Here is an 18,358-nt window from a genome sequence, read left to right on the forward strand (position 1 = left end):
ATTGACACAAAATAGTAAAATTAATAACCATTTAAAGAATTCTAAATGAAAGAGGTAATAGTAATTATAATGAAAATAATGTTTATAATGACAACAATAGTAGTAAAGAAAAAACTAATAATAAAAAATAAAGGCAACTAATAATAAATATTTGTTTATATTCTGATTTGCATATATCTGCAACAGGATACATGCATAACCAAAATACCACTCTACAATGACTAGTCATTTATTAGACTTACGAGAGCTCTTTTCTAGTGGAAGCAGAAATGCTGAGTGATCACAATGTATATATATATACACATACATATATATACATATATTATACACACAATAAAGGGCCTTTTCCTTCTTGCAAGATAGGTGGCCATATCAAAGCACACACTTATCTATACCCCTTCTATCTTAACACCTCATGGACAAAGGGCCATCCTTGTCCTACGCTACACTGTTTTAGTGAAAGCCAATGCAACAAGACACAGCACCTCTACAGCAGAGCGCAACAGCATAAGTTTGTTTATACCCACCATTTCACCGTACAGCAACTCCCTGCCCCCCACCCCCTCATCAACTTCAACAAATTTATGAAGTAGACAAGAAATGTATTCCTTTGGGACAGCATAATTCCTTTACCAATTCACAAACTCTTCATTCACTCCTATATTTTAACGTTCTTTCTTACTTGCATCACTCAGTTCATCCACTTCATTCTTTGTCTTCTTCTCAACATCACTTCACACTTCTGCTTTCCATACATTTTTGCTAGTTTTTCTTTGATCAACGCTATCTGTCAACTTCCTCTCCCTCCCCACCTCCACATTTCTTACTCTATCCATGTTAGCATCATCTACTATACTTCTGAAACACTTCATCTTGCACATGTTCAGATTCTTCCTTTCTGCCTCCCTTCAACTTAAATCCCTACTCCATACAATGCCATGGGTAACCATCACTCTTTCTTTTCCACCCCAACATTTACTTACCTCTTTTACTCTATTATTACCTCCATATCCACTCTTCCATTCACTACCACATGGAACCCCAAATACCTAAAATTCTACTTCCTCCAGTTTCTTGCCTTTCAAACTTGCATCCAATCTGGCATCATCATCACTCCTTGTCCACCCCATCACTTTGATTTTTCCCACATTTACTTTCAACTTTCTCCTATCACATTCTTTTAAATTCAGTCACCAACCACTTCAACCTGCCCTCAGAATCAGTTACAAGTAGAATTTAATCTATAAATTTGGCTCACCTCCTACTTCCCTCCACTTTCACTCATTAACTACAAACCTCTGCCTCTTTCATGTTCATCTCCTTTTACATCCCATGCATATATATGTTGAATAACCATGGTGACATCACACAACCCTGATGCAGATCCATCTTCACCTCAATCCACACACAAAAAAGTACTGTCCACCTGGGATGAGGCGGACAGTACTTTGGTCAAATCTGAACAGAGCTATAGGTGTGATATGGTTTCCTGCCAAAAATTCTGTTCACCTACAGGAAAGGGGGAAGCTTATCAGTGAGCCAAGAATTAGTCACATCAGTCATTGTCTTGTTGGTGAGGAGAGAGATTGTATGCTGTGACCCCTCCATCTAGGTTCCCCTCTCAAACCCAACCATGATATCTTCTGAGCCACCCTGTATTACCAATATGAGTAATATTAAGCATTTGAGTGCAGAAACCATAGCCCAGATAGTTGCCCTCAAGAAATCTAGCCAGCAAACAAAGGGAATTGCCAGACATGTTGGCATGTGTACTTGTATCATCTGCCACTAGGTTGCCAGATTTACCTGTAAGGGAGGCAACCAGAATTCCATTTAGCAGAGGTCTGGGGTGCCTAAAAAGATTGGGGATCAGTCTAAAAATATTGTGAAATATGAACTAGTCTAATCCATATATGACAGCCAGACAAATGAAGGAAAAGAACTCAAAACTCTTCGAAGTGCGTTCAGTGAGAACCATTAACCATAGAATATATTACTGACTTAGGGTACACAAGCCAGTGCCCGGTGAAGAAGCCTCTTCTGACCCTTAGCAGAGGCAATTTCCTTCATTTGCCGGCCAGATTTCTTGAGGGCAACTATCTGGGTTATGGTTGCTCATATTAGTAAGATGGGGTGGCTCAGATGTTGTGGTCAGGTTCAAGAGGGTCCCTCAATGGGGGGATGCAGCATATAACTTCCCTCCTCACCAACAAGACAATGACTGACATGATTCATTCTTGGCTCACTGATAAGCTCTGCCCCTTCCCCCTTTGCTGTAGGTGGACAGAATTTTTGGCACAAAACCATGCCACTCCTATGGGTCTCTCCAGATTCAACAAAAGAGTCCGCTTCACCCCAGGCCGACAATACTTTTGTCAAGCACTATATACACACATAGCTAATTCTCTTGGAGGGGAGTTGTCTTTACAATATAAACTTTAGTATACTATTTTCATATTATGAAAGAATAGGAAGGTTTTTGCTTCATCTGTCTTTTAACCTGTTGATGATGGTATGTCACCTCTCATTTCTTCAAATTTTCTTTAATATCACCTGTAGTGCCTCCCTCCTTAAGTCCTGGGCCCTATTCTTGTACCTGTAGGCTACTACAACCTTTCTTTTATTCTATCATGATGTATCACAAAAAATTCCAGTATTATCTTATTTCCCTAGCATACCACACTTTCCTCGCTTTTGAAGCTCACTTTTCTTCTAACTCCTACATATCACCTGCTCCTCCCTCACTTTCCCCTTCTTCTGTAAACACACGTTACAGAGTACTTTCCTACTGCAAGTTCCTCTGTAGGCCAATCCTACTGGCTACTATTGAGAAAACAATTTGTCTTCTTATCCAAAGCATGTTTAGTTGTCAACCCTTTGGATGCAATATATATTTTCAATCAATAGATTTTATTCATGCATCTGGGTCTAATTTGGCCATGTAACTATATAGGACATGTGCATACATATGGAAGAGCCAGTTGAAGCACTAAGTCTGGATAGAGCTTTACTAATCCATCTTAAGCACCAGTCTATCTAGCTGTGCATTCTGGTTAGCCTCTAACCAGGACCAATATTACTGACCACAACAGTACATTTTTACACAAAATGAAACTACCTATTAATGTTTCTATCAATCAAGCTTCTTTATGATTGTGGTTTCTGTCTGGTAGTGGTGGTTTCTCAGGCGGTTCAGCAGGGTAGTCACTAAGTACCTGAAAACAGAATAAACTTACAAGATAATTCTTACACAAGGTTCACATACTATTTGTTACAACCTAAAGATCATTTAATGAAAGAAACAAATTATAGAGGAAAAGGAGGCTTATTGGATAGATTTTAATAAGTGCACAGAAGGTTTAAAGAGAAATGTCAATATAGTGATACAGGGTAGGAAACAAACCAATAGACAGAGTGGTTGGGAAGTGTGGAGTTCAAGGAAAAAATCATAGTGGAGAGATGATGTGATGTGTCTAGAGAGTTGGATAGCAAATAGTGTTTAGGAAGAAAGTCAAGCATAAGTACACATGGGAGAGGGTGGTAGATAGATCATTAATGGGCAATATAGTGGTAACCAGGAGAAGAGTAGGAAGAGTTTTGGATCTACATGCTCTAAGGGGAGAGAGTGGGGGAATATCAGATAATTTTTTGGTAGAAAGTAAGTTGAGAATGGAGGATAGAAGGAGAAAGAGGAAAAGGACACAAGGTAGGGAGGTACTGCTTAAATGAGAAGTATAAGAGGCTGAGAGAAGATTGGGAGAGATTGAAGGATAGAGTGTAGGAGGAATTGGGGATGTTTCAAGAAGGGAGTTACAAGGTGTGCAAAGATGGTGTGTGGAACAAGGAGGAGAGAAGGAAATAGAAAGGTAGCAAGTGGTGGGATGATGAAGCAAAGAAGGTTATAGAAGAGATGATGATCATTCACAGACTGTTTACAAAATAGGACAAGAGAATCATATGAGAGGTACAAAGATAAGAGAAGTAAAGCATAGGATAAAGGAGGCAAAAGGGAGAGATGTGAAATGGGGTAAGAGTATGACAACTTTAAAAGTAATAAAAAGATGTTTTGGAAGGAAATTAAGAGAGGAAGGTGAGGCAAATCAAATAGAGAAGAAAAGGTAAAAGGTGCAGATAGAGAGATGATAATGGAAGAGACAGCAATAAGAGGAAGATGGGCAGAGTATTTTAGGGAATTGCTAAATGTAAAGGAGGATAGGGAGGGAAAAGTAGTTGCAGTGGGAAGTGCTAAGAAAATGACAGTGATGATTGAGGAAAATAGAGAAATAATGAAAGATGAGGTAAAAGCAGTTAAAGTGATGAGAGCACTTAAGCACTTGGGTTATATGAGTATCATTGGGGGTATCTAAAGGAGGCACAGTGATAATGGACTGGCTGGTGAGGTTGTTTAATGTTTGTCTAAAAGAGGGTAGAGTGCTGGAGGAGTACCTTTATAGTTCTGCTTTACAAGGGAAAAGGAGACAAGTGTGAGTGTAGTAGTTTCGGAGGGATCAGTTTGTTGAATGTAGCTGGGTAGGCTTATGGGAGAGTTTTGAGAGGATTAGGAAAGAAACAGAGGGAATAATTGAAGAACAGTGTGGGTTTAGGACAAGGTAGGGGTTGTGTGGATCTGATTTTTGTGGTAAGGCAGATGTGAGAAAGTTTTAGAAAAAATTAAGGATGTTTTTTGGGCCTTTATGGATTTGGAAATGGCTTATGACAACATAGATAGGAAGGCCCTGTGGGAGATACTGCAGATATATGGGATAGGAGGAAAGCTGTTAAGAGCAGTCAAGAGTTTTTATGAGAGTAGTAGAGCCTGTATTAGATTTGGAAATGGAGAGTGAGTGGTTTGAGGTTAAGGTGGGCATTTTCCAGGGATGTTGTCTCCCTGGCTGTTCAATTTATACATGGATGGGGTGGTGTGAGAAGTAAATGCAAGGATAATGGGCCAGGGATTGGAGATGGTTAAAGAAATTGGAGAAAAGTGGAAAATAAGCCAGCTGTTTGCTGATGACATTGCACTTGTGGCAAGATCAGAGGAGGGATTAACAAAGTTAGTGACAGAGTTTGGGAAGGTGTGTAAAGGAAGGAAGTGGAGGTGGAGGTAGGATGTAGATTGAGAGAAGCAAGTAAATGCTTTGGGGGTTTAAAAAGTGTAATGAAAAACAGATATTTGGGAAATGCTAAGAAGAGAAAGTATGAAGGGGTGATTGTGTCAACAGCACTTTATGGGGGCAGAAACATGGAACATAAGAGAGGAAAGGTTTATATGTATTTACCTAGTTGTATTATATGGGAAGGGAGCTATGTTCGTGGTGACCTGTCTTTGTATCTTTCAGCATCAAGTTTATTCTTAAATTCTTGAATAGTGTTTGCACACACTGTTTCCTTATCTAATTTATTCCAGGTGTTTGTGATGAGATGTCTGAGAAGTATGGTAGGGGTTACTAAGCTGGATACAGTGAGAAACAAGGAGAGTGGGGGTGAAAAGAGTTGGAAATTAGGGTTGATGAAAGAGTATTGGGATAGTTTGGACATGTACAAAGAATGAGTGAGGAAAGATTGGTAAAAGAGGTGTGCAAGGCAGAGGTGGAGGAAGTGAACATGAGGGGTGACCAAGGATAAGATGGATGGATGGGGTAAAAGTGGCATTGGGAAAGAGAGGAATGTCTGTTGAGGAAGAACGGGAGAAGACAGAAGATAGGGGTGATTGGTGAATGGTTATGTATGGATGATGCTTTGATGCATGGGAGTGGGTGGGGGATGGGAGGTGAGGGAGTATGTGTGAATGATATTTTGATGCAGCCTAAAGGGATTTCTGCCCGTCCTCTCTTTTTCTGCATGAGGGGACAGAAAGGGGGGTTTGCTGATTAAATGAAGCAGTCTTGTTGTGGATGTGCTATATCTTGCTACATTGCTTCTGACCCAGGGCAGTGGGCAAAATGCAGGAATGAACTGTCATCCAGGAGCCAAGAAAAGAAGGAGGGAGGGCTGGTGAATAGGAGTGATGTAGGGATGAAATGGGTGGGAGTGGATTTACACCTTTGTCTTTGGCTACCTTCCTTGTAAGGGGGAAAAATCCACTGGTATATGTATATATATACTTCCTCTGTTTCCCTCCCACATGCCTCATCAAATATACTGAATAGACTGATCTCACTAAATCTACTACATTCATATTTGTCTTTTTCTTTGCATAGTGGAACTATATATCCACTCCTCCAGTCCTTTGGCACACTTCCCTTCCTCTGGCACACATTAAACAATCTCACTAGTCAATCCACAATAACTACTCCCTTAACCCCTTCGATACGGTGCCGCACACGTAGGCGTCATGGACTTAGATCTCGGTGGCAGCAGCCAATGCCAGCCGTACGACGTGTCGTAATAATACTCGCATCATAAAATATAGTCACCGCTTATATCGATCGTTCTCTCTTCACCCGTGAATTTTGATAACCATAGAAAATGCGATTACAAAAGAATTAGAAAGAATGTCATTATGGAGGGGCGACTACAATAAATATAATCAAGACGCCGATATGGCAGCCTCGCGAATACACTCGCTCCCCATGACGCCTATGTGTGCGGCACCGTATGGAAGGGGTTAATAAGACATTCCATGTGACACCCATTTAACCCAAACCTTCATCACTTTCAATGATTTTTGTATCTCATCTTTCCCTATAGACCTGTCATTTTCCTCTCCCATCACAGTCATTTTTCTGGCTGTGATGTGGTGACACAGATAGAAGAGACAAGACAGTAGAGACAGCTTGGAAAAGAGACAAAAAAAAAAAGTGACTAAATGGCAAACATACATGAAACTGAGAAATGAATATGTAGACATACACAGAGAGGAAAAAAGAAACTATGAAAAAGATATAACAGACAAATACAAAGACCAACCTAAACTATTTTACAGACATGTAAACAATAAACTAAAAGACAAACATGAAATAGTGAAACTGCATGAAGGAAATAAAGAATACATAGAAGATATAGAAATGGCTGAAGTAATGACCAGACACTTTAAGTCTGTATTTACAGTTGAAAGCTCACAAATGTGGGATGATGGACACCAAGAAAGATCCCGCAAAATGAAAGAAGTAATGGTGACACAGAAAGAAATATGTATACCAAAGGCTTTTTCCCCCCTTATAAGGGAGGTTGCCAAAAAACAAAGGCATAAAAACCATTCCCACCCATTCCATCCCTATTACACTCCACTCCCCTCCACTCTCCCTCTTATCTTGGCACCTCCTGGATGACGGGTCATCCCTGCCTCTTGTCCACTGCCCTGGGTCAGAAGCAGTGACTCAAAACACAGCACATCCACAGCAGGGCCGCTTCGTTAAACCAGTGACCCCCAATCTCCGTCCCCTCATGCAGAAAAGGAGAAGACGGGGAGAAATCCCTTTGGGCTGCATCAAAATTTTCTCATACATACTACCTAACCCCCCATACATTCCACCTCATTCATCACATCATCCATATACAACCATTTTCCATTCACCCCTGTCCTGTCTTCTGTCCTCTCCCATCCTTCCTCAACAGACTCCCCTCTTCCCCAAAGCCCCTTTCACCCCCTTTCATCCATCTCATCCTAGGTCGCCCCTTCATGTTCACTCCCTCCACATCTCCCTTCCATACCTCTTTTACTAGTCTTTCTTCACTCATTCTTTCCATGTGTCTAAACTACCCCAATACTCTTTCATCCACCCTATCTCCTAACTCCCTTACCACCCCCGTTCTCCTCCTCACCTCATTTCGCACTCTATCCAGCCTAGTAACCCCTATCATACTTCTCAGACACCTCATCTCATACACATTCAAACTCCTTCTCTCTTCCTCTCTTATGTTCCATGTTTCTGCCCCATACAGTGCTGTTGGCACAATCACTCCTTCATACAATCTCCTCTTAGCACCCATCCCAAATGTCTATTTCTCATTACACTTTTTAATCCACCAAGGCATTTACTTAATTCTCTCAATCTACATTCTACCTCCACCTCCACTCCTTCCTTTCCTGCTACACTTGCACCCAAGTATCTAAAACTATCCACTTCCTCCAGTCGCTCTCCCTTAATGCTCACTTCCAGTCTGCTGCCACTTTCACCCCTTGTACATCTCATCACCTTACTTTTACCCACATTTATCTTCAACTTTCTTCTTTCACACACTCTCCCAAACTCTGTCACTAACTTCCTCAATCCCTCCTCTGATCCTGCTACAGACGCAGTGTCATCTGCAAACAACAGCTGGCTCACCTCCCACTTTTCTCCATTTTCTTTAACCATCTCCAATCCCTGACCCACCACCCTTGCATTTATCTCTTGCACCACCCCATCCATGTACAAGTTGAACAGCCAGGGCGACATAACACATCCCTGACAAAGTCCAACCTTTACCTCAAACCACTCACTCTCTCCATTTCTAATCCTGACACATGCTCTACTACTCTCATAAAAACTCCTGACAGCTCCTAAAACCTTTCCTCCTACCCTGTATATCTGCAATGCCTTCCTGTCTACCCTGTCATAAGCCTTTTCCAGATCCATAAAACCCCCCAAAAAATCCTTACCTTTTCCTATAGCTTTCTCACATATCTGTTTTACCACAAAAATCTGGTCTTCACAACCTCTACCTGTCCTAAATCTACACTGTTCCTCACCAATTACTCCCTCTGTTCCTCTCCTAATCCTCTCAATCAAGATCCTTCCATAAGCATTCCCAACTACACTTAACAAGCTAATCCCTCTGAAACTACTACACTCACACACTTTTCCCTTGTAGAGTGGAACTATACAAACACTCCTCCAGTCCTCCAGCACTCTACCCTCTCTCCAACAAACCTCACCAGCCAGTCCACCATCACTGTACCTCCCTTTTTTAGACATTCTGCATGGCATCCATCCAGACCAGGTGCCTTACCCACTCTCATCATCTTAACAACTGTCTTCACTTCATCCTTCCTTATTTCTCCTCCATTTTCCTCACTCATCACAGTCATGTTTTTAGCACTTCCCACTGCAACTATCTTTCCCTCCCTATCCTCCTTTACATCCAGGAACTCCCTAAAATACTCTGACCATCTTCCTCTTACTGCCTTCTCTTCCATTATCATCTCTCCATCTGCACCTTTTACCTTTTCTCTACTTGAATTGCCTCCTCTTCCTCACTTAATTCCTTTCCAAAACATATTTTTATTACTTTCAAAATAAAGGACCAAATAAAGAAACTTGATATCAGAAAGTCACATGGGCCAGACAGAATAGCAAAGTGGATATTAAAAGAATGGATAGATGAAATCACAGATAAAATACACAAGATAATTGACTTCTCACTCATACATACATACATACATACACCAAAGGCTTTTTCCCCCTTACAAGGGAGGTAGCCAAAAAACAAAGGCATAAATTCCATTCCCACCCATTCCATCCCCAATTAACTCCCTCCTATCTTGGCACCTAGATGATGGGTCATCTCTGCATCTTCTCCAGCCCTGGGTCAGAAGCAGTGTCACAAGACACATCACATCCACAGCAAGGCCAATTCATCAAATCGGTGACCCCCCCTCTCCATCCCCCCCATGCAAAAAAGAAGATGGGGGAGAAATCCCTTCGGGCTGTGTCGAATTTTTATCACACATACTACCTCACCTATCCCCCACCCATTCCACTTCATGCATCACAACTAAGTAAATACACAACCACTCTCCACTCATCCCTGTCTTCTGTCCTCTCCCGTCCTTCCTCAACAGACATTCCCCTCTTCCCCAGTTCTCACTCAAAGAAGGAAAAGTACCACAAGATTGGAAAAATGAAAATAATGTACCAATATATAAGGGAGGAGATAAAGAAAATCCAACAAACTATAGACCAGTATCCCTTACAAGCACAATTGCAAAAATATGCAAAAGAGTTATTAAAAATAAATGGACTAAACACTTGGAAGAGAACAAAATACTAAACCCCAACCAATTTGGATTTAGAAGTGGAAGATCACGTACTACAAACTTAATATGCTTTTATTCAAAATTGGTAGAAATAATACATGAAAGAGATGGTTGGGCAGACTGTCCCTTCCTGGACTTACAAAAGGCTTTTGACAAAGTACCACACAAAAAGCTACTAAGAAAAATTGAAACAATAGTATAGGTGGAATACAGGGAAAATTATTTAAATGGATGAAAGACTTCTGGAATGGAAGAAAAATGAGATTAGTACTTAGAGAAAAGAACTCAAATTGGGTAAATATGATAAGTGGAGTCCCCCAAGGCTCCGTATTGGCTCTGATAATGTTTGCTGTTTATATAAATGACATGGATGAAGGAATTGAATGTTATATAAACTTCTTTGCAAATGATGCACAACTATTGAAGAGAATAAGTACAGAGGAAGATTGTAAATCTTCCCAAGAAGACCTGGACAAAGTCTGGAAATGGAGTATAAAAAACGAAGTGAATTTCAACATTAAGATATGTAGTATAATGGAATTTGGAAAATAGATTATCCGGTCAATACAAAATTGGTACAAAGGAAGTTACAAAAGTAAACTCAGAAAGAGACCTAGGAATAATTATCTCAAACGACATGACACCAGACAAACATGTACACAAAATAGTTGAAGAAACTTACAATTTAATAAGATCAATGAAAGTGGCCTTTGACTACATGGATGAGGAAATGGTAAAGAGAATACTAGTTACACTGATAAGACCAAAATTAGAATATGCAGCATCACTATGGACACCTAGTACAAAACAAAACATAAAGAAACTAGAAAGAATTCAAAGAGCATTGAGAAAGATGGCACCAACACTTAGCAAGTTGACATACAAACAAAGATTGGACAAACTAAACTTATCAACTCCGGAACAAAGAAGAGAAAAGGGTGATTTGATAACCATCTACAGAAATATGAAAGGGATGGAAATCCTTGATAGGGATAACCTACTTAAATGGGACAGAAGAAATACAAGAGGACACAAGAAGAATCTTAACCCATTCAACTCCGATGACACGATGTCTTGTCATTTGGTCAAAAAAAACAAAAAATCATAACACACCAAAATGTTTGATCAAACACCAGAAAAATATGACGTCAATCCTCGCTTCGCTGCGAGCGAAGCGAGGATTGACGTCATATTTTTCTGGTGTTTGATCAAACATTTTGGTGTTTTATGATTTTTTGTTTTATTTGACCAAATGACAAGACATCTTGTCATCGGAGTTGAATGGGTTAAGGACAGTTACAGAAGAGATTTGAAAAAGAACAACTTTCCACACAGAGTAATAGATACATGGAACAAACTGAGAGAAAAAAAACAGTGAGTGCTAAAACTATACATGATTTTATGAAAGAACTGGATGTGGAAAGATACAACTGCAGGTCACTACGAGCATAGCTCTTCTCCCGCAAAATACATACATACATATACCAAGGCTTTTTCCCCCTTACAAGGGAGGTAGCCAAAAAGGAAAAGGCATAAAATCATTTCCACCCATTCCATCCCTGAATACACTCCACACCCCTCCACCCTCCCTCTTATCTTAGCACCTCCTGGATGACGGGTCATCCCACCTTGTCCACTGCCCTGGGTCAGAAGCAGTGTCGCAAGACACAGCACATCCACAGCAAGGCCGCTTCATTAAATCGGCAACCCCCCCTCTCCATCCCCCCATTGCATAAAAGGAGAAGACAGGGAGAAATCCCTTCGGGCTGCATCAAATTTTACTCACACATACTACCTCACCCCCCATCCCCCTGCCCATTCCACCTCATGCAATCACAACATCATCCATATACAACCATTCTCCGTTCATCCCTGTCTTCTGTCCTCTCCCGTCCTTCCTCAACAGACATTCCCCTCTTCCCCAAAGCCCCCTTCACCCCATCCATCCACCTCATCCTAGGATGTCCCCTCATGTTCACTCCCTCCACATCTGCCTTCCATACATAAATACAACACAGACAATGGTTCAAAAGTTCTTCCTATGGGACCTGTGAGAAGGCCTGGAGAATGTGGGGGTGCAAGTTTACTATTTTGTAATATTATGATTATGGTAAATACATCACTGACAACAGTCTAGTATTTCTTCCCAGAAGGACCAAGAGGCACTGTTGGCAACTATGGAGCTCAATTCTCTTGTCTGAAAAACTTAAGGTAACAAATGATAGATACTTACCCCTCCAAGTGGCATGCAGGTGTTAAGAGTAAGATTAGAGATAAGTGAATCAGTATCTTTGTCCCGCGTCTTTGCAGGCAAGGGTGGCCGTACATCATCCAAAGACCCTGTAGGTGTGGTGGTGCTCATAGTACTTGAAGGCCATGCTGTAGGGGCAGAATAAAATTAAAAGAATGACTTAGAGTTCGAAGCTGTAATGTGGAGAGGGGTTGGAAAAGGGGAGTTTGCAACATTTAACTGAATCATCATTATCATATTTTGTAACATTGCACACTCCAATGAGCTTGTGTTCCAAATCAAATGCTGAAAAAATAATCATTTATCTACTTACATAGGCTTTCCCTTGACCCTGTGGATGCACAAGGTGTGGAAGCTGTGCTAAGATTGGAAGAAGTTGGGCGGGAAGCTCGCTTTTCACGCTCAACCTCTGTTCGCAAAGGTCGCTCAGGTGTCACCTGTTGGGAAAGGTGAAAGGTTATGTAAGAATCTAAGGAGCTCTGTCTTTTAGTATAGCTACCAACCAAACAATCTAAAATTACCAAAACATTTCAAATGCAATGCATTATACACATCCTCTTAATCCAATTTATAGTAATCTTATAAGGGGGTTTACCAGCCCAACTATCATTTTGGAATCTATCTGCTGTATCCTCAAAACTAAAAACAAAGGAATGGGTAGGGGAATTGTTTCCTAACCCATTTAACTACTTCAGTACAAGTCAAATTCTCGTGCACAGCATCAGCTGCCATATATACGATTCATCACACTACCCACAATATAAAATATAAAGTCACTGTTGTATTACTCCTTCTCTTTTACCTTGAATAATAATAAACACAGAATCTGGGGGTAACTCATGTCCAACTACAAAAATAAATATATAATCACGACACCAACACCGGCATCCTCACGTACCCACTCGCGCCTTATGATGCCTATGTAGGCATCATCGTACTGAAGTGGATAAAGGATGTTAGTGGAAAAGGTGGTAAAGTGAAAATTTAATGAGGAACAAAGGAAGAATTATGGGTAAAAACTGACCAGCATTCTTCTTTGATGACATCTAATTTCCACTTGCATGTGGATCTTCCATGTCATGAGCCACAGAACACCAAAAGATGCTAATAATTTTTTTTCTATTAGATTTTTCCATATGTGTACTTTATTCTTGTTGTCAAACATGAGCAGTATGATGAATCATGCATACAAGCTTAACCTCTTCAATATGAGTCAAGTTCTCACATGCAGCATCTGATGCCTGAGGTACGATGATTGATGCATCACAATAACCATGTTATAAAATATAGTCATTGCTGTATTACTCAATCTCTTTCAATGAGTAGTAATAAACACAGGAAACATGATCAAGCCAATTCGCTCAGCTGCAACTACAAAAATATAATCACTGGCATCCTCATATACCCATCACCTCATGACGCCTACATAGACATCATTATATGGAAGAGGTTAAACTGTAGTCTTCAAATCAAGAAGTATGAGTATATACATACAGAAATTAACTTCCCACTAAGTATCATTGCCACAAATCTCATGTTCAACTTGTTTCTATCACCTGCCAATGTGTGAATTGTAGGATGAAATGTCTGCTATAATAAATGTTGCCTCAACTTTCAATGACTGGAAAATCTCCCACCGTAGCCATCAACAGCCCTTGGGGCATCCTTTAGGTTCCTCATGAAAGGAAGACTGGATTGCAATTTGTGTCGTTTTCATGCTGGTCTGTTTCTAAGTAACCGACTCATACTTGAAGTAGAGTAGTAGTAGTAGTAGTAGTGATAACCGTAGTTGTGGTAGCAGTTGTGGTAGTAGTAGTTGTAGTAGTGTTAGTAGGCTGTATACTTAAGCATTTAATATATATATATATTTATGTATACAGTATATTTATATATATACAGACGCTCCTCAACTTACGTTTTAGTTACGTTCCAAACGGCCGAACGTAAGTTGAAAATGAACGTAAGTTGTTACTGTACTATACATCGGTAAATTCTATTACCGTATCTTATAAAACACCCCTAAATCATTAATTAAACACATAACATTGTAAAATAATAACATTAATTTCAAATAGATTAAATTCAAGCAACATAAATTGAGATGGTGGAGGAGGAGGAGGCAAGGCATTTTCAGTTTGTCGTCTGCGCAATGTAAACAATGGACGCAGCGTCGTGCGCAAGTATCGTTTGAACTACGGAGAGCGCGGTAAACTAAAAAATTCACTCAAAATTTAAAAAAGAAAAAAAAATTTTTTACCGTCAGTTCAAACGTAAAATCGAAAAAACATAAAACGAATGAACGTAAGTAGAGGAGCGTCTGTATATATATATATGTATATATATATATATATATATATATATATATATATATATACATACATACATATACCAAGGCTTTTTCCCCCTTACAAGGGAGGTAGCCAAAAAGGGAAAGGCAAAAAATAATTTCCACCCATTCCATCCCTGAATACACTCCACACCCCTCCACCCTCCCTCCTATCTGAGCACCTCCCGGATGATGGGTCATCCCTGCACCTTGTCCACTGCCCTGGGTTAGAAAGCAGTGTCGCAAGACACAGCACATCCACAGCAAGGCCGCTTCATTAAATCGGCGACCCCCCTTCTCCATCCCCCCATTGCATAAAATGAGAGGACGGGGAGAAATCCCTTCGGGCTGCGTCAAATTTTGCTCACACATACTACATCACCCCCACCCCCGCCCATTCCACTTCATGCAATCACATCATCATCCATATACAGGTAAACGTCGACTTACGATGGCCGCGACTTACGATTGTTCGACTTTACGATGACGACGACGACGACGATATGATAATTTAACCCCTTCCATACGGTGCCGCACACGTAGGCGTCATGAGGAGCAAGTGGATTCGCGACGCTGCCATATCGGCGTCTTGATTATATTTATTGTAGTCGCCCCTGTGTTTTTACATTCTCTCAAATGATTCATTCTCTGTGGTTTTCAAAATTCGCGGGTGAAAGAGAGAACGATCGATATAAGCGGTGACTATATTTTATGATGCGAGTATTATTACGTCACGTCGTACGGCTGGCATTGGCTGCTGCCCGCGAGATTTAAGTCCGTACTGAAAATACATATTATAGTGTTTGAATATGGTAAAAAGGATAAAAATAATTAAATAAACTACTGTACATGTTTAATAGGCTATATTCAGTATCTCTGGTGGTTAATATACAGGTAGGCTAGGTACAGTGACCACGGAACAGAGTGGGGATCGACTTACGATGAGATCGTCTTACGATGGCTCTATCGAAACCTAATGCCATCGTAAGTCGACGTTTACCTGTACAACCATTCTCCATTCACCCCTGTCTTCTGTCCTCTCCCATCCTTCCTCAACAGACATTCCCCTCTTCCCCAAAGCCCCCTTCACCCCATCCATCCACCTCATCCTAGGACGTCCCCTCATGTTCACTCCCTCCACATCTGCCCTCCACACCTCTTTTACTAGTCTTTCTTCACTCATTCTTTCCATGTGTCCAAACCATCCTAATATTCTTTCATCAACCCTATCTCCCAGCTCCTTTTCCACCCCAGTTCTCACTCTATCTAGCCTAGTAACCCCCATCATACTTCTCAGACACCACATCTCGAACACATTCAAACTCCTTCTCTCTTCTTCTCTTATGTTCCATGTTTCTGCCCCATAGAGTGCTGTTGGCACAATCACTCCTTCATACAGTCTCCTCTTAGCATCCATTCCCAAATGTCTATTTCTCATTACACTCTTCAATCCACCAAGGCATTTACTTGCTTCTCTCAATCTACATTCTACCTCCACCTTCACTCCACCTTTTCCTGCCACATTTGCACCCAAGTATCTAAAACTATCCACTTCCTCCAGTCGCTCTCCCTTAATGCTCACTTCCAGTCTACTGCCACTTTCACCCCTTGTACATCTCATCACCTTACTTTTACCCACATTTATCTTTAGCTTTCTTCTATCACATACTCTCCCAAACTCTGCCACCAACTTCCTCAATCCCTCCTCCGATCCTGCCACAAGCGCAGTGTCTTCCGCAAACAACAGCTGGCTCACCTCCCACTTTTCTCCATTTTCTTTAACCATCTCCAATCCTTGACCCACTACCCTTGGATTTACCTCTCGCACCACCCCATCCATGTATAAGTTGAACAGCCAGGGCGACATAACGCATCCTTGACGAAGTCCCATCTTTACCTCGAACCACTCACTCTCTCCATTTCCAATCCTGACACAAGCTCTACTACTCTCATAAAAACTCTTGACAGCTCCCAGAAGCTTTCCTCCTATCCCATATATCTGCATAACCTCCCACAGTGCCTTTCTGTCTACCCTATCATAAGCCTTTTCCAGATCCATAAAAGCCAAAAAAACATCCTTCCCCTTTCCTATAGCTTTCTCACATATCTGTCTTACCACAAAAATCTGATCTTTACAACCTCTACCTGTCCTAAATCCACACTGTTCCTCACCAATTACTCCTTCTGTTCCTCTCGTAATCCTCTCAATCAAGATCCTCCCATAAGCCTTCCCAACTACACTTAACAAGCTAATCCCTCTGAAACTACTACATTCACACTTGTCCCCTTTTCCCTTGTAAAGAGGAACTATACAGGCACTCCTCCAGTCCTCCGGCACTACCCTCTCTCCAGCAAACATTAAATAATCTCACCAACCAGTCCACCATCACTGTACCTCCCTTTTTCAGACATCCATCCAGACCAGGTGCCTTACCTGCTTTCATCATCTTAACAACTGCCTTCACCTCATCCTTCCTTATTTCTCCTCCATTCTCCTCACTCATCACTCTCATTTTCTTCGCATTTCCCACTGCAGCTATCTTTCCTTCCCTATCCTCCTTCACATTTAGCAACTCCCTAAAATATTCTGCCCATCTTCCCCTTATTGCCTTCTCTTCCATTATCATCTCTCCATCTGCACCTTTTACCTTTTCTTCTCTACTTGATTCTCCTCCTCTTCCTCTCTTAATTTCTTTCCAAAACATCTTTTTATTACTTTCAAAATTTTCTGTCATACCCTTACCCCATTTCACATCTGCTCTCCTCTTTGCAACCTTTACCTTTTGCTTTACTTCTCTTTTCTTTTCTTTGTACCTCTCATATGACTCCCTCATCCTATTTTGTAACCAATCTGTGAAAGCTCGCTTCTTCTCTTCTACAACCTTCTTTGTTTCCTCATCCCACCATTCACTACCCTTTCTTCTATTTCCCCCTGTCCTTCTTGTTCCACACAGCATCCTTGCACACTTTATGACTCCCTCCTTGAACCATCCCCATTCCTCCTCCACACCCAGCACTACTCTATCCTTTACTCCCTCCCACTCCTCCTTCAGCTTCTTTCTGTACTCCTTCTCCTTTTCCTTTTCATTCAAAGAGTTCACTCTAAGAACCTCCATACCTTTTGTCCCTTTCCTCTTTCTCCATCTATCCTCCACTCTCAACTTACCTTCCACCAGAAAATGATCTGATTTCCCCCACCCTCTCCCCTTAGCACATGTACATCCTTAACTCTTCCTATCATAATCCTATTTACCACTACATAATCCATTAGCACTCTATCTACCACCCTTCCCTCCACCACCCTCTCCCATGTGTACTTATGCTTGACTTTCTTCCGAAACACTGTATTTGCTATCATGAACTCTCTTTCTAGACACATTTCCACCATCAACTCTCCACGACGATTCTTTCCTGGAACTCCACATTTCCCAACCACTCCATCGATTGGACCATTTCCTACCCTAGCATTAAGGTCTCCCAGTACTATTACATTGACATTTCTTCCTAAATCCTCTATGCACTCATTTAGATCTATCCAAAAGGCCTCCCTTTCTTCTACACTCTTCTCACTGCCAGGCCCATATCCACTTACAAAGACCCACATCTCCTTCCCCAGTTTCACCTTCATCCACATTATCCTTGAGGAAACCTCCTTCCACTCCACTACCCATTTACCTATCTCTTCACTTACTAGAATAGCCACCCCTTCCCTCCCTCACCTTCTCTTCACTCCTGATAACCTCCCACTTACACTCTCAAACTTACACTCACCCTTCCCTTTCAACTAAGTTTCACTCAAAGCCAACACATCCATCTTTCT

At 41.1% G+C, this 18,358-nt stretch overlaps 1 protein-coding gene across 7 annotated transcripts in view; it reads right to left on the reverse strand.

Annotated features, from left to right (window-relative positions):
* Positions 1 to 776: 776 nt before the first annotated feature.
* Positions 777 to 18,358, reverse strand: part of LOC143023121 (dedicator of cytokinesis protein 1-like) — a 165,679-nt gene continuing 148,097 nt past the window's right edge. For 6 of the 7 annotated variants that reach the window (XM_076181627.1, XM_076181630.1, XM_076181624.1 and 3 more), the window contains 3 exons: positions 12,526 to 12,649; positions 12,195 to 12,340; positions 777 to 3,215 (listed from right to left, as the gene is read on the reverse strand). In XM_076181627.1, the coding sequence (XP_076037742.1) occupies positions 3,138 to 3,215; positions 12,195 to 12,340; positions 12,526 to 12,649 (348 nt within the window). In that variant the 3' untranslated portion in view covers positions 777 to 3,137. Of the gene's footprint in view, positions 3,216 to 12,194; positions 12,341 to 12,525; positions 12,650 to 18,358 lie in introns of those variants that run through there. The other variant, XM_076181629.1, reaches the window with a different exon arrangement.

This window comes from Oratosquilla oratoria, unplaced genomic scaffold (assembly GCF_046742065.1).
Source record: "Oratosquilla oratoria isolate Oo_2021 unplaced genomic scaffold, ASM4674206v1 SCAFFOLD45, whole genome shotgun sequence".
NCBI classification, from domain to species: Eukaryota; Metazoa; Arthropoda; class Malacostraca; order Stomatopoda; family Squillidae; genus Oratosquilla; species Oratosquilla oratoria.